A 16835-nucleotide genomic window follows, 5' to 3' on the forward strand; every position below is an offset into this window, starting at 1 on the left:
AAGATGTGCTTTCTTTGTATTAAAAATGGCTTCAGAAATATTTTTTCCAATACGGAAAAAAGAGAAAAGGATAGCATATGTTACACACTCTGCAAGGATTAACAGGTGGAACAGCTTATAACCAGTTCTATTTTACTTATTTATGAAATTTTACTGTATCATTATACACAGCAAACTGCACTTCAGCCCCTCTGTTGTGCTACAGAAAAGAATGTACTATTGGAAATCTTCACAAAGGCATACATATTTTCCCCAATGCCAAAGAAGAGAATACCTCTTTACAAATTATGGTTTACTGAATGAGCTTATAAAGCCCAATTTCCAATCATAGAGATATATGAACAGCTATCAAAGACATTTAAAAACAAAATTTAACATGAAGATTATGTCTCAAGAGATTTCTCACTCTATATGGGGCATGTATGAAGTCTAATATGTAAAAGACACATGAAATCTGGCAGTTTTTTTTATAGCTATAAAATGTAAAAAGTGATCCTTGGTAGAAAGTGCTTTATAACAATATAGAATTTGTGTCAGGTCTTGTGAGAAGTCAACTCCCCGTTGTCCTTTTCCCCCCTCCTTATGCCACTATCATTTTGTTTCTTGTATTAGGCTTTGAACTTCTTACTCTTCATAAACTCTGGGGAAATAAAAACAAAGAACTAGCTTTTCAGCCAATGTATTAAAAAGCAAACAACCCCACCCAGTCAATCCACTTGGAAACTAAACATCAAAGTATCAATTTGCCACTTCTAAAAGCCAATAGCTGCTACCGAAGTCTGGTTTCAGTGTTATTTTTCTCAAACATAAGAGAGTGGTAGAGCACCTGCTTTGCAGACAGAAGGTCCCAGGTTCAGTCTTGGGTAGTTCCCAAGCTTTTTCGACTGGCAGCTTCCTTGACCTACTGGGCCATTGGCCACGGCTCCCCATTAGGGCTACAATCCTATACATGGCATGAGGTACAGGAAGCTGGACTAGATGGGCCTATGGCCTGATCCAGTGGGGCTGTTCTTATGTTCTTATGTTAGGTGGCAGGCTATTTACAAGAATTCTGGGCTCACCTGGCTCGTTTTTGGCTTCCTGGGAAGCCATGGCTCACAGTTTTGGAACTACAGGTCTTGGCCATTGCCAGGTAGAGTTTTGAAAGACCTTATCTGAAACCTGGAGAGCCACTCATCTTTAAGCATCTATTAAACACCTCCCCTCCTCCCCCATAAAAATAGTCTGCAGGGAAAGGAGCTTCAGTTAGGATTGAAGCTGAGAGGGGGACAAAGTACAGCAACCCCCTTCTCCTGCCATGGTTTTGACCTGCTTCATCACCCTTTCCTGAAAATAAACAAACTTCAAAATTTAACTAAGCGTTTAGGGTGATGTCTATCTATCAGTAGCTTATAGATGAGTTCTTCTGACGTAGCAATTACATTCATATTTAGATAGGTATTTCAAGTTACATGTTCAATAAATGGTAAGTTATTGGCTGGTTGGAAGGAAAGTCATGTGGCAAGAGGAGGTATGTGTGAAACCCTGTGTTTCAGACCACATGCAATTCCTCCATACTGGTTTTATGTACTGAGTGACAATGGCTATAAATAATGAAATGAGCCTGTGCAACAGATATGCTTGTAACAGATCAAGTTATAGGTGTGAACAAGCCACCCTTGATGCATCCATTAATCTTGACTTCAACTACAACACTCTGAATTTAAACTGGTACAAGTGAGAATAGAATACACAACAATTGTGGAGTTAGCCTTCCCTAAGTGCCAGCTGAAAAGACGTTGGAGATTTTAGAATATATATCCAGCCACACGTTTTTGCCTACTGAAAAGCCCTGGAACAATTTATGAAACTAAGGGCGCAATCCTAACTTGTGCTGGAACAGGCAAGTCAGGAGGTCTGCGCTGTATCCAGCACAGGATTGTGGCCAGAAGCGACTTAGCCAGAGGCAAGGGGAAACTCTACCCCTTACCCCTGGGTAAGAGCTGCTGGCCCCAATGGGTCTCCTCGGACTTGCGCCACCTCCTGAGGTGGCACAAGTCAGAGGAGAGAGGAGTGGCTTCAAGCCGCTCCGTTCTCCCCAGGAATAGGGATTGGGATCCGTCATAACTACTGGATCCCAGCCTCTCCTCCTACTCCCTGCCCACCCCCCCGGGGCTGCCCATTGCCCTCCCTCCCCCCACCCAGGAACGCCTCCCTCCCTACTCCTCCCCGCCCCCCCATGCCTACCCTTTTTGCTTGTGTCGGCCCTGTGGGGCGATGCAAGCACTGGAGCGGAAGCCAGCGCAGAGGCATCTGTCAGCCTCTGTTAGCCGGTGCTTCTCTGAGCACCAGCCTGGCTTCCCCTCGAGGAGGCGAAGGAACTTGGGCCAGCCTATCTACAGGTTTGGATTGTGCCCTAAGTCTCTGGTTTAAATATCTTAATAAATGAACGACTTAAGATTTCCTCTGTAAAAACTGTTGAAAAATTCCTGATACTGCCAATGAACTAAAGTAGTGTCATTATTGTTAAAATCAGTATTACGCCTGGGAAGGAGGAATGCAAACATTCATTGCATTTGCAGTACTGTGAAAAGTCTCTAATACATAATTAAAAAACTAATTTGTGGGCTCTGTCCAGCTTCTGTTGGCAAAATTCCCATTGACCTTTATAGCAGCAGAATTTGATTCTGTGGATCGCATGCTCAGTGTTTTGTCTGTTTTCTAAGCTTGTATTACACGGGAAGATTGCATGCAATCAGTCTCTTTGTTCTTAATAGTTCATCTGCTTCTGCTGTTTCACCCTGGGGCAGGTGCGCTGAAGTTCAATGAGCCCTGATGCTGAAGAGAATAGCTCTTTACATAAGCCTCTATTCTTCCACAAGTACTAAGCTACATAGAGAAGCAAGGGTGTTTCATCAATATTCTAGCATTCTAATGTGGGAAATAGAAGTTTGCATTCCTATGTTACCGCAAGCCTCTTCTGTGATCCCTGGGTAAGTCATTCAGGATAAGGTTTTTGAGGAATGCTTGCTTTACAAGCAAAAGACTTTGCAGGTTTAATTGGAAGTAAGTTTCATTATGCTTGATTACACCATTAAGATCCCAAGGTTTGCTTGCACAAGTGCTCTGCCAGAGACACAGGAGGCACTATGTCCACGCAACACTGGAAATAGCCTTACTCTGGAATTGCAGGTACAACAAGGCAAATACAGAAGGTGAAATGTTTATTCCCAGAAGCAGTTAGGCTTGCCAAGGATGTGAAGGCTAATCTTAAACCATTGTGATTGGCGGCTGCTTTTGTGGACTGATTCAAAGATCAGAGATTTTTGGTTTGGATCAGAGATCTCAGGGTTACGTTGACATTTAGCAGTAAGAACCATTTCCTCTTCAGCTCCTAAGGAGCTGCCACAAGAACACTGGCAGGTCATTAGACAAATCTGTCACTATAATGCGGGCAGAGGAGAGAATGTAAGATTTACTGGGACAGGCCCAATCCGATCCAACTTTCCGGTGCTGATGCAGCCATGCCAATGGGGCGTGTGCTGCACGCTGAAGTGGGGGCCAGTCATGGAGTCCTCATCAAGGTAAGGGAACATTTCCCTTAACTCACGGCTGCATTGTGACTGCGTTGGTGGTGGAAAGTTGGATAGGATTGAGCCCTAAGTCTTATTGAATTTCACAGAAGTGCTTCTGAGTAAACAGATTTGGGTCACAGAAAGTCTCAGTCACCATTCTGGAATTCGAGTCACTGCTTACCAAGATGTTGCAGCAGAACTCCTTGTCACCTTTGTTGGTCTTGAGGATGTTTCTGATATTTATTTATTTCCTTGCCCTAAGGAGCTCAGAGCAGCATACATGTGAGTTATACCACTTCTTCTTCACAGTAACCCTGGGAAGTGGATTAGGTTGAGAATGTGTGACTGGGCCAAGGTTACTGAGTGACCGTTGTGACTGAGTGGTGATTTGAACCCCAGCCATGCCACTCAGATTCTAGCCACCACGCCACACTGGGTCTCTCAAGAACTATTTTCCCCCCTCAAGTAGGATGGCTACTGCTAGCTGCTGCTGCTGCTGCCTTCAGTCATGCTATGTACATGCAACAGCTGCTCACTTGTGGTACAGTTCAAGAGGGTAAACTCCATGCTGCCCATTCAACGACAGACATAAAGACCTCCATTCAAGTCAGTCAACAATGTGGAAAAGAGAGTGAGCTGTTTGTTTCCACTCACTCATTTTAGTCCATCCCCAACACAAATACTTTAGGAACCTTAGCCTGACTTTAGTCTGAGTCTGACTATTTTTATCTAGCTGTTGACGCTGACTGGTGGTGGCTCTCCAGACTGGAGATGCCAAGGATTGAATCTGGTATCGTTTACACGCAAAGCAGGTAGTCCATCACTGAGCTACAGCCCTTTCCCAGGTTGTTGAAGCTGGCAGTTCAGTCCTTATAACCCTAAATGGAATTACCTTTATTTACCATTTACTTCAAAGTACACCCATAGGCTTAAAAAGAACCCAGTTCAGTCAAAATATAGTGGTTTAACTAAATTGAAATATTGTACCTCCTTAAATTTAAGATGAAGCAGGAAAGAAACACTTTTCCCTTCCAGTTGTATTGAACTCATACTTCCAAACAGAAAGCAAGCAGACATTATCACACTTGTCATTGTAATTGTGAACAATCACTGAAGTTCGATGGAGACATTTTTCCTAAATGAACACAGCTGATTACCAAAAATCCCTCTTCTCCACAAAGGAATCTACCCCATACTAGGTATGATTAATACCTACATCTTATCTTTCTCTTTCTCTTTCCATATTGCGTACCACTTAAGTAGTCTTTTTGTACTTGGGAGCTTAGGATGCAAGCAGTACTGATGACCTCCTCTGAATCGTGATTTCATTGTGACGCTGAAACGAAAGACAAGTTGTCAGTATGGCGCAATTGTTACAAATGCAGATATGTAAAAAGTATTGTACTACATGTTTTCACAGCATAATAGGTCACAATCTAACCCTAAGAACTGTTGTATAAGACTTCAAATGCATAGATTTGGTGTCCTCCCCATATTTAAGCCTGTATTGTATTGTATTGTATTGTATTGTATTGTATTGTATTTGTAGCAGGGAAACTTCTGTTCCCATTTGGCTGGTTTGGTATGACTATGGTATAGTCATGAACATTTCAACTGTGAACAAAGCAGTCTTGCCTGTCATCCAGCTCACAGTCCATGCACTGCTAAGCGGATGGCTAGTATCATCAGCTCTGACAGCAACAGTCACCGGTTGGCCACTGCAGGAGACGAAGGGGGAGCCTAGCTTCTGTCCTTGTGAAGCTGGCAATCTCAATACTGATAGCTGAGTGTATGACCATTTGTTGGGGGATGTTCACAAGTAGGCCTCATTGAGCATGGATCACCATAGATACAGCTTCTGGTGGTAGATGGAGTGAATTTTTTCCCTGATGTAGTGACTTTTTATTCATGCTGACCATCCTTGGTAGATCGGGGTCCTAGTATCCATCAGAAGCTGCTAGAAATGAGGCTAGAAATGGGAAACTTGTTTGTTTCCTTGGGAAACTTCTGACTTGTTGTCTGCTGCTCAACTGAACAGCCATAGAAGGCAGCAGTGCAGAAGATTCTGTGAGTGGTCTGAGTGGTCATCTTCTTGAGTATGATTCCTCAGACACACAGGTGGCCCATTTGTGTCCCCTGAACTGATGGAGCTACAAAGGTTTCCAGGTCAAGTTTGACCACAATTAGGGTCCTATCCAACTTTCCAGAACTGATACAGCTGTGCCAATGTGGCTTGTACTATATTGTGGAGGGGTGGGCAGTCATGGAGGCCTCCTCAAGATAAGGGAACATTTGTTTCTTTACCTCAGGGGTGCATTGCGGCTGCATTGGCACTGGAAAGGATTGGGCCCTTAGTTTTGACTATGTCTTTAAGGCCTAATTCTGGTTTGCCTGTACCCTGCCTGGCTGTCTGCTCACCTGCTTGCTGGATTTTTCTCAAGCACAAGGTCCAATCATGCCATCTGTTTTCTTACCCAACTTTTATCTCTAAAGCTGTTTATGGTCCACTAGCATCACTACACACCCTTACACTAAGCCAGCTACTCACTACATTACTTTCACACCTGATTAGCAGCAGTTTTTATATCAGCTCTGCAGATCTCAAACGGATATGTTTTCCAGCTGTAGGAAAATATAGGCCTTGCCTGGGAGCAATGGAATCTTAATGGCAAATCAGTGCACACTTGACCTGAACTTCAGTGTCTCATTCTTGACAAAGTACAAGGTTCTAAATGGGTATATTCTGAGAAAATTGTATACAATTTTTGTTCCTTGGTTATACCACTTCTTGATTTTTTAACTTACCACAGTTATTGTAGAAAACCTACCATTTATTTACAAATCTGAACATTTTTAAAAGAAGAAAAATTCCAGTCAACATGAGGAAAATAATTCAGCCACTCTTCTTCATGGAATGTTTGTTTCTGAACTACTGTAATAGCTTTATAAGCAAAAGAGTGGTGATGAGACGGGGGAATCAATCAGAAAGGGTGCCACAAACTTGAGAGTCAGGGTGGTGTGGTTGTTTGGGAGTTAGACCTGGAAGAAACAGGTTCAAATCCCTGTTCAGCCATGAAGCTTCCTGGGTGACCTTGGACCAGTCACTATCTCTTAGCCTCACCAACTCACAGGGTTGTTGTGAGGACAAAAGGTGGGGTGGACAAAAGGTGGGGTACACACTACCCTGAGCTTCCTTGGAGGAGCGAAGGTATAAAAATATGAATAAATAAATAAAATAAACTTGAACACTGGTAATAATATCAATGGCAATATGGTAATAATACTAATAATTGAACTACAATGCAGTTCCTCATACCAGTTGGCTCTTGGAGTAATTCACAAATTAAATCAAAACACACCTCTCATGATATAACAAATGACAACAAAATACATTTAGAAAAATTCAAAATATGAACAAAAAACAAGCAAAGGTACACTAAGAAGAAACCAAGAAGAGATCACCTAAACGTTAGCTAGAAAATATTCAGATACTTTTTGGAAAGACTGTAAGTCAGAGATGTGTGCCATGCTTTTTTATTCATACAGAGTCCCAGCACTGAACAGATATCTCAGCAAAGGCTTAATTGTGTGTTTTCTTGATGATTTTCACAGAGAGTGCAAAGTTTCCCTAATGGGCATTTCATTTACATTTGTACCTCACGGCTTCTGCCTTTTTTTCCTTCGACTGCCAAATCTGGCTGAGCTTCTAAAGGTCTGGAGCACACGTCTCCCTCATACCCATCCTAGAAAAGCTTGTTATTGTTTTCTTGACAGCCTTTCAACACCCAGCTTCTGCTGGCATCTTGTTTGTGAGAGCATACTGCTGTTTGGTTTTCCCATCAGGCAAGCAAGCTCCAAGGCCCAGACTTAAGTCCTTGGCAGCCAATGCTTAGGCAGGAAAACCTCACACGGCTTTTGTTATGTTGATGCACGTTTCTGAACTCTTTGTCAGCCTTGGGTTACTGATGTAATGGAGACATAACTGTGGATGCAAGTGGACTGGGAATGGGCTACCTCCATACCTTCTGGGAGTTTGCTCATTTGTAAAGACCTGTCAGGAAAGGAGGTCACTGGCACACTGGACAGCATGGAGGGGGATTGGAACACGCATTTCCTGGTCTTCACACTGTAGCTTTGGCTCGTATTTTTGTGCTGGGGAGGGGGAACAGCCTCCTTTCTTGGCCAGGGAGCTGCGTTCTGAGCTTGTATTCTACTAGAAGGTAACACAAATAGCCTCCCTGCCTGCCTCCCACTGGCTGACTAAGCCACCACTTGTCCTGCCCAAAATTTCACACTATGCTCTTGAGGAGTAGATACCAACGTCCCAATGACTTTCTGTCCTGAGCTAGCAAGTTCTTCTTTCTGAACATAACATTCTCATTTTTTAAAAAGTCTCTTGAGCAGTTTCGTGCCTACCATAGACCTGCCGGCCCCTGGGATCCCGCAGAAGCCTCTCTGAGGCTCCCGACAGGGGCAGAAACTGTGCTTCCAGTTTGCTGGAAGCACAGTTTATAGCTCTGGGGAACCTCACAGAGGTTTCCCCTGCATGGGAGAAGGTCGTGCGAGGCTTCGTGAGCCTCTGGTGAGTAGGGGGGGGTGGATTTCTGCACAGGCATGGCGGTGATGGCCCGCAGGGGGGGGGCCATTGTGGAGCTTTGCTCCGGGCACGGGGCTGCGGAGGTCCGTGGCTGCTCTTGCGCACACATTCTCAGCTCTTTGACCTCTAGGATTTTGTATATAGTATTAGGAAAGGAAGATCAGAAATTAAGCTTCTCCTGTTGCTCAGCCACCATCACCTGGTAGCTATGTACTTCCAACCTTCCCACTTGTGCTACCATTTTGAATGTAATGTGAATGCCTGTACGGGCATTTTAATGGTACTCACAAATGTACACTGCATTCAAGAAGGTGCTGAGGCAATAATATGGAGATATTGGTGTAACCAGAAGCAATGAGCTCAAATAGGGAGGAAAGGGCTAAATAATGGAGCACAGAGCACTTGGTAGCAATATGAAGTGTCATGCCCAAAGGCTGTATAGCCCTGAACACCACTTGCTGGAGACAAAAAACTTCTTAAAGTGAAAGAGGATGGATCTTAGTCTGATACACCAAAAACAACCTGTGTTTTTGTGAACACTCTCTTCATGGAAGCCCACCTAGTGATATCACTGACTTCATTTTTTATCAGCAGGCAAAGATGTTTGGAAAGCATTCTGACTATGGAGCTACTAGTTCTATAGCACTCTGATTCTGCCACACTGATGCTTTTAATTTATGCTGCTGTTGCTGGATCAGGTGCATGTTTAGTTATGACTAATGAGAGACCTGTCTGTTCACTTTGTGTAAAGCAACATAGGCGTGGATAGTATTATATAAATAATGATTATAATAATTATTATAATGACGGTATCAGATTTTATAGTTATTATAGGCATTTTAAATTATCCTTTGTGGATTTTGATGATTTATTACTTGTAGATAGCATGTTTACAGAGCATGTGCCTCTGATTGATTGATTGATTGATTGATTGATTGATTGATTGATTGATTGATTGATTGACCAGGGAGTTATCTTGACACTCTGAATCCTCCCTGCCTCTGAATGCAACTTTGTTCTCTGGCTCAGTCCTAGTCAACCCCAGTTTACAACTGTGTCACATGTTTATGGCAGATCCATTCAACAAGAATGAGTTAAAGAGCCATAAAGTATATTGCTCAAGGATTCAGAGTACAGTGGAAAAAGTTCATTGCCTCAAAATGTGTTGTTTCCTGGCTAAGAAGGCTTATGAAGTTTTCCCCAACTCCCTAGATTCTGGAGTTCCAAATCACCTGATTTTGTTTGCCAAGCAGACTAACAGCCAAAATTGAGCAGTCTGGCATGCAAGGCTGCTGGGGTGCCAAAATGGCTGCCGCAGCATCCTAAGCATGCCGGTCAGCCACAGTCAGCTCCTGTGGAGGAGGAAAAGGACTTTCGTCCTTTTCCCCAGAGTAAGGGAAGTAGCCCTGCAATGGGGCTACTTGATTCTGCAGCAGCTCTTTAGCTGACGCAGAATCAAGGAATCCCACGTCGGGCCGCACAGCTCGACACAAGGCCCCAAATCCGACAGAGCTGAGCTCTGTTGGTTTCACACCTCCTGCCCCACTCCTTCCTCTGCCACACTTTCCACTTGCCTTCCACCCGCCCCAGAACACCCCATCCCTGCCTGTCCCTGCCCTGTCTTACCTCTCTGCCACCCGGCGCTTTGCACGGAGTGCCAGGTGGTGGAACACAGGCCCAGCATGGGCTTGTACTGGGCTCACAGTAAGGCTCACAAACATGCCTTATGGCACATTTGATACAGTGCATACTGGCAGTGAGCTGGCACGTGAAGGTCTGGAATGGACCCCTAATGCATAAGCTACCTACTATTCTTTTGTTTTTTATTTCGGGATTCTGTTGCATGCACAGCTGTTGTAATTTTCTTCACACACCCACACCCACTGCATATGCATACATATCTTGATTAAAACATGGAGCAAAAAGGAATCCTCAATGTACAATCACATCAAGTTTTATTTTTGTGTAATATTTTAATCTATGCTTCAAAAATAATTCACCTCTATTATTGTTCAGTCAGGTCACCCTTCCTTCTTTAATTCCTTTGCTGGCTTGCTGTTTGCTTCTGAATCCAGCACAAGCTCCTTGTCCTTACCTTCAAAACTGTCCATAGCTTCACTCTTCCCCACCTCTCAGTTCTCATGTTGCACTACATTCCAGCTCATTATCTTTCCAATTTTACCCCCCCCGGCCCATTGTCTGAAGGTCTATACCGTCTCCCTTGTTATACCTATACCTATACCATTCTCCCTTGTTGCCCCTTATGCCTGGAACACTGGTGCAATGTCTTCTCCCTTACTTCCTTTGTTGTTGTTTTAAGTAAAAAACCTTTCTCAAAAATACTTTGACATGATGCCCTTAGACCACTTTTCCAATGGCAATTAAGGAGTTAATGTAAATCCCTGCTTCTCCCTGTCTCCTTTCCCTTTTCTTTCTTTGTTGTTTTCTGTCTAGATTGCAAGCACCTTGCAACAGGGACCTATCTTTTCACCCACATCTGCTGATGGTGCACTATGCATGAGAATCTAGTCCTGCACATTGGTAAACTGTAAGAAAAAGGGTGTTAATTTGAAGTGGTGGCAAACATGTTCTAATTCCTAAATAAGTTTTAGGAATTCTCTAAACTAAAATAGAGTAAACCACCATGCAGAGCCACCCATGAAATGGAACAAGGAGACACTTACTCATCACAATTGCTCAAGTGCTGGGAGTCAACTGACATGCAAAGAACAATTATTCTGAAGAACAAGGCAGAGGAAGAAGCCAAGCAATCCCAAATAACCAGCGTATGGGGCAATCCCACATTTTCCTAATCTAAAAGGGTATGATCACTGAAGTCTTACTAATGAGTGTCTACTACAGACAGTATCTACTACTTCACCTTCGTTAGGGAAAGTAATAGTAAAAGATAGTGGATCTCATATGAAGAGACTGACCTGAAACATGCAGCTTGTGTTTGGTCACAGTTACTGAAACTGGGAGACTACACATGATCTCTGGATATGTAGTTTGGAAACCTGCCCCATATAATGTTTTGAGTTTTGAACTCCCTTTAGCAATATCAAAATGGATAACAAATTAGTGTCTGAAACATTATAGCTCTTTCTCTGAGGAAAGTCTGACAATATAATCCTATGCATATCTACATAGAAGTAGCCCCATTGTGTTCATTGAGGCTTACTCCCAGGTAAATGTGTATATGATTGCAGCCTAAGAGCCCAAGCCTATGCACATCTACTCAGAAGTAAGTCCCAGAATAGTCAATGGGGCTTACTGCCAAGTAAATGTGGATAGGATTGCAGCATAAGATTGCTATCTTAAGCACACTTCACTAGGGAGTAAACCCCAGTAAACCCAATGGGGTGTACTTCTGGGAAAGCATTATAGGACTGCAGTGTGTAACTCTTCCACAAAAAGAGTAATCAAAACCTCCAAAATAAGGACAATAAAGTAATATAGTTTAAAATGATTTGTAGGAGAAAAACTGAGATGATGCGATTCTATATGCTTGTAAGAAGGCAGTGGCATATTTAAAAATGTTTTAAAAAGTGATTGGGAAGCAGAGCTTAACTAGGCAAACCCACCTTTTGTAGGCTTGGAAGATATACAACTTCTATTGGAGTAAAAACATCTTGGAGAGCCATTTCCAACAGAAAATAAAGGGAAAGTCACACTGCTCCCAAAAGCCACACTGGCCTTCTGCATTGTTGTAGATACTGTAGCCATTCTGGTCAATGGGACTTTTTCCCAGGTAAGTGTGGCTAGGATTGCATCTTTAGTTATATGGCTGCATTATAAACTTTTTTTAAAAAGCCTGGAAAAAGAATAGTTAAACTACATGTAATGTGTAGTTTTGCCCTGATAAGGATCTGATGAGTTGATGATGATTTACTTGGATGTTCAATAGGATCCAAAGGTAAACTGTTCTCACAGGTCAAGCAGATTAGGTTGTGAAGTCTCATTTGGACAGTTGTCATCTTCAAAAACATTGCCATAAAATAGAAGTGTCTGCTTCACCTGCAGAACATTAGACAGGTCACTGCTGTGAGCCATCATGAATAAAACAAAGACTCGGAAAGGCTACTGGAAAAGAAATTCTAAACACGTATAACGGTCTGTTCTGGGCACACAGTTAGCTTCAGTGCAAGGATGACTGCTGAGATATACGGAACTGGCCCAATCTCTCACTGAGTATTTTTCATGTTCCTGGACAACTGACAATTTCAGTTACTGTAACCATAGAGAGACAGCAATCAATGGACAGACTGCTTTTGGTGAAAGTGATCTATACTGTGGAAATCAACCAGTGGCAAACTTGTAGAAAGAAGATACCATTCTGTTCAGATGAATTTCTTTTATTACCTTCTTCAGCTTTCTACCAAGCATGCAACAATAATTTCAAACACTATGATCTTTTTTCATTTCTAGGACCAAAAGATCTCATTTGGTTATAGCTGAAGCCAAATGAGAATCTGAGCTGAATATGATGGAATAATTATGGACCTTTATTTGCTGCCTACAAAGTGAGAATCTGCAGGTTCTTAATTTGGGATAATTTTTCAATCATGTTGTCTTTTTCAAACCTGTTGATAGGTCCTGCGCCACAAGTAACATCACTTGTGCATGCCCAAGACACTATAAGACACTGTTGTTTGCCATTTCATCCTTTAGCCAGACAACAATTTTTCAGAACATTTCAGTGGACCACAAAGGAATCAGCACAGTCCCAATGATGATAAATATGCTCTTGGATCTGAAAATAGCCCCTCCTTGTTTGTCCCCCATTTTATTTACCATTTGGAACAAGCTTATGTTCTTGCCAAGAGGGTTTAAATGCCTAACCAAGGATGGCTGTGTCTCTAAGATTATGCAAAACAGAGCTGTGATGGAGAATTGCTTTCTCTGTCTTTCTATGTAGAGAACAAGCTGCTTACCCGTTATGTAATTAGTTCCGAAGGCAGCATGCTGAGAAGGAATTTTAATGGTTTTACTTTAAAATGTTTGCTTGGTACATTTCTGACAAATGACGTAACAGTGCAAAAAAGTTATGCCTTTCTCTCTGTGTTTTCTTTTAAATTTGGCATGTCTCACAATGAATCTCTAAACCGAAAGAATCTCATTCAAGGTAGTGCAAGTTACAACTTGTCCCCAAAGAGATCGATGTAATGCTCATACTGAGACTCTCAGTATAAGAGTAAGCCTATGCATGTTTACTCAGAAGTAAGCCCCACTGTATCTAATAGGGCTTACTCCCAGGTAAGCGTTCCTAGAACTGCAGCCCTTATTCATTGATACCAGTTGCTCCACTGTGCTAAGGGAAACTCATCATTTACAGTCCTATACATATCTACTTGGAATTAAGTCCTGCTCAGTTTAATGGGGCTTACTCCTAAATGAGCATGCATAGGAATCCAGACCCAGGTGGCAATCCTGCATATATTAAAACTGCTTTTGTCCTATTGAAGATAATGGGATTTAAGCACTCTGCCCCAGATTGCAGCCTACTACAGTAGATATTAAAGTTATGCAAATAATAATCTATGCAAATAAGAGTAAGCTTCATTGAATCACTCCTGATTTTTTTTAAAGCAACCAAAGAACATAGCAAGAGTCGTTATATTTATTATGATCGCTATCCAGACTGAAGGTTGCCAACACCCCACACAAACCTCATATTGCTTTCTAACAATTTACCGATTAAACAGATTTACAGTTCAAAAGACATATGGGACATTTTGAATATAATCGGCAAATATGTCACGCCTAACATGTTAGCTTATAGTAACATACATATTCATTTACTGCATTTAAAAATTATAGAAAGATGGCATTTGATCAATGCAAACATAGTTCTTTGGATAATTCCCACCGCATGACTTACATGATCATTCTTTCCTTGCAATACGGATACTTTGGCTTCTCTTCAAGTCTCTGTATATCAGAGAATCTTATCTTAGGACCCTTTCTGGAGCATTTGCATTTTGATCCTAGAAGAAAAAGTATACCTATGCTCATTCATTTATGAGATTCACTGCCTATCATACAACCATATCATTCTCTGCCCCTGCTTCTCTTAAACATGTGCAAATGTGTCAGGTATTCAAACATGTAAAGAAAATAAGTTTGTATGTAGTTTAATGTAAAAGAAGGAATCATTTTTAACCTTGGTTTGAGGCCTTTTAAAGAACAGTTTTCACTGAGAAAGGTTGCTGAAAGCTGAAAGTCTCATACATGGTTAGGCTGCTTAAATTCCATCCATCCATGAAATTGCAACTTGCTGATATGTGTCTACTCAGAAGTAAGACCATTAAGTTCAATACAACCAACTCCTGAGTAAGTGTACACAGTATCACAGCCTTTGTGTATGAAGCCATGTGGGAAAGTTATCTATCAAAACACTACCTGCTGTGTTCAAAATGTGAAAACTTATAAAAAGAATCAAACCAGTAAAACCATGCTAGAAAGCTGAAACTTAATAATGACTTGCACTGCTATTTATTTACCTCTTCTCCTTCAATAAAATTTTTGAAAGAATTTAAGGAATTCTTCAGCAGTTCTTATATCTATTGTAAATACAAGTTTTAAACTTGGCAAAATCCAGCCATCAAACCAAGCCCCAAGAAATTCAAACAATCACAGAGAATATGGCATCAAAACTTTATGTGCTACTAAATCTAGCTATAACCACACCAGTTTCTATTCCGCTTTCTCCGCTGTGCACTAATGTGTATAAATTTACCTGTTCCAGAGGAGTTCATGCCACAATAAGGGCCAGGGAAGTAAAAAAATGAATATATTCCCTTTAGCTCAGCAGCTAAAATTCTAGCTGGGGACACCGGTTGACCATCCCAGTGTTTTAAATTTTACACATCTTTATTTTCCAAGTTATTTGGTCCCTCCTTTGTAAGTAAGTTCTGTGCATCAGTTTGTCTGTGTACAGAAACACATTGCAAGTAGCTCTTTGAATAAGCAGAGAAAGTGAAAGGAAATGAAAGGAAGAGATGGTGAAACTGGTGGTTAGTGAATAACCTGTAACTTACCTTCTATGCTGGTAAAGCAGACTACAATGAGCAGCAGTAGGAAAACTGCTGTCAAGAGCTTCATGATAAAAAGAGAAACCTCTGGCAACTAAAGATACGTTCACTTAGATCTCACTTTAGGCTTTTGCTCCTTGCCTCTAATCAGATGCTGTGGTCAGGCTGAGCCTTGAAGTTGCCAGGCTATGGATTTTTAATGTGTCTGCCTATGATCTGCTCTCTTGGTTACTGCTGCTGCTGCTGCCCTATTGCAGTCCCGTCAGTTTCAGCTGCTTTCTGTCTGAGCACTGCTGCTTGCCTCCTCTTTTAAAACAGCTCCTGCTGCCCTTTCCTCATTAATATGCAGAGAGACTCAATTACTTACAGCAATTTCGCAATCCAGAAAAGGAGGAGGGACTTCCAGAGAGCTAAAATAACTGATTCTGCTGAACGCACTGAAGTATTTTGAGGATAACACTATGTAGAGAGAATTATGTCCAAAGCGACTGTGAGGGAGGGGTGGGGAGCAGCTCTCCTTTTTTCTCACCACTGGATCTTGGAGGTAGCAGGCTCTGCACTTTACAAGGTGTTGTCGAGAATGATGTAGTCAGTCCTGTGAGGTCGGTGTATGCACACAAAGTCAGTTTTATTTGATCACACCCTGTTTTAAAAATGTGAACAAGCCTTGAAAAAATGTGCCAGAACTTCCAGGAAAAGTATTTAGATCATTGCCACATTATATTGTAGTTATATGGACACCTGAGTTGAACCTTGATACAACGTGATGATCCCCTAACCTTGGGGTCAAAGCGTGGAGCAACAAGTTATATTATTTGTAGGATTTTTTTCACCATAATCGGTATAAAATAAATGTGTCATTTTTGTCATTTACCACAGAACATTCGCAGTCCACAGAACATAAAGACCATTCCTTATTTTAGAATAGCCTTGACCCTTTGAATGGCATGGAAACTTCACTAGAAATCTATACTATTCTTTAGTTTTAATATTTTGACAGGACTATCCATTAAATTGCTGTTTGCCCTCTCAGAACTATTACTTGGGCCTTGACACAGGACTATTTCCAGTTTCAAGTGTTATTTGGTGATAATTTGCTTCTGTGTCCATGTAGTCTCTCATCAGACTCTTCTGTAATCAGTAATATAGCATCTCCTGATTTAAACTGGAGGCCCAAGCTCAGTTCACATATGCATTCAATGGCACGGTAGTTTCTAGAAAGTGCAACCACATTGAAGCTGTTCGTAAGTACTTAGTTTCTGTGCAGTAGCTCCCTATGTGGTTCTAACAACCTATGTTTACTGTTTTATCGCACCACAACAAAAAATGTTTAGAATCGCGTGGACCATGGTGAGAATCAGTGACTTGTAATACGAACCAGCCTCCATGCAGTCATGTTTTCACAACTACCACACCATCAGTGACAACCACACTCAACGGCATAAATGAATCAGGCGTGAACGAGACAGATTGTGATATGGCTCTGTGATGGCTCTTAAGAGAAATGATGATCAGGGCATTCTTGGGGAGAAAAGAAAATAACATCTTTTAATGGGTACACCTTATCCTGGACATCGTGCAGACCCTGCATGCGTGCACACACACAGAGTACACATGTTACAGCATCTCCCCCTCATTATTTTCCCGTTT

At 41.8% G+C, this 16835-nt stretch overlaps 1 protein-coding gene across 1 annotated transcript; it reads right to left on the bottom strand.

The window, feature by feature from the left end:
• Positions 1 to 353: 353 nt before the first annotated feature.
• CXCL14 (C-X-C motif chemokine ligand 14) lies at positions 354 to 15255 on the bottom strand. Its single transcript, XM_066617739.1, has 4 exons — positions 15192 to 15255; positions 14033 to 14138; positions 4771 to 4890; positions 354 to 640 (listed from the first exon to the last, which is right to left on the bottom strand). The coding sequence occupies exons 1-4, from the start codon at positions 15253 to 15255 to the stop codon at positions 625 to 627; spliced, it is 306 nt and encodes a 101-aa protein (XP_066473836.1). The 3' UTR covers positions 354 to 624.
• Positions 15256 to 16835: the final 1580 nt, after the last annotated feature.

Source organism: Tiliqua scincoides, chromosome 2 (assembly GCF_035046505.1).
Source record: "Tiliqua scincoides isolate rTilSci1 chromosome 2, rTilSci1.hap2, whole genome shotgun sequence".
Taxonomy (NCBI): Eukaryota; Metazoa; Chordata; class Lepidosauria; order Squamata; family Scincidae; genus Tiliqua; species Tiliqua scincoides.

Coding starts and splice junctions, on each gene's coding strand:
- CXCL14 (XM_066617739.1), bottom strand. CDS start 15,255: ATGAAGCTCTTGACAGCAGTTTTCCTACTGCTGCTCATTGTAGTCTGC. Junction 14,139..15,191: donor CTGCTTTACCAGCATAGAAG/GTAAGTTACAGG, acceptor TTTTTCTTCTAG/GATCAAAATGCAAATGCTCC. Junction 4,891..14,032: donor TGCAAGGAAAGAATGATCAT/GTAAGTCATGCG, acceptor CTTTCGTTTCAG/CGTCACAATGAAATCACGAT.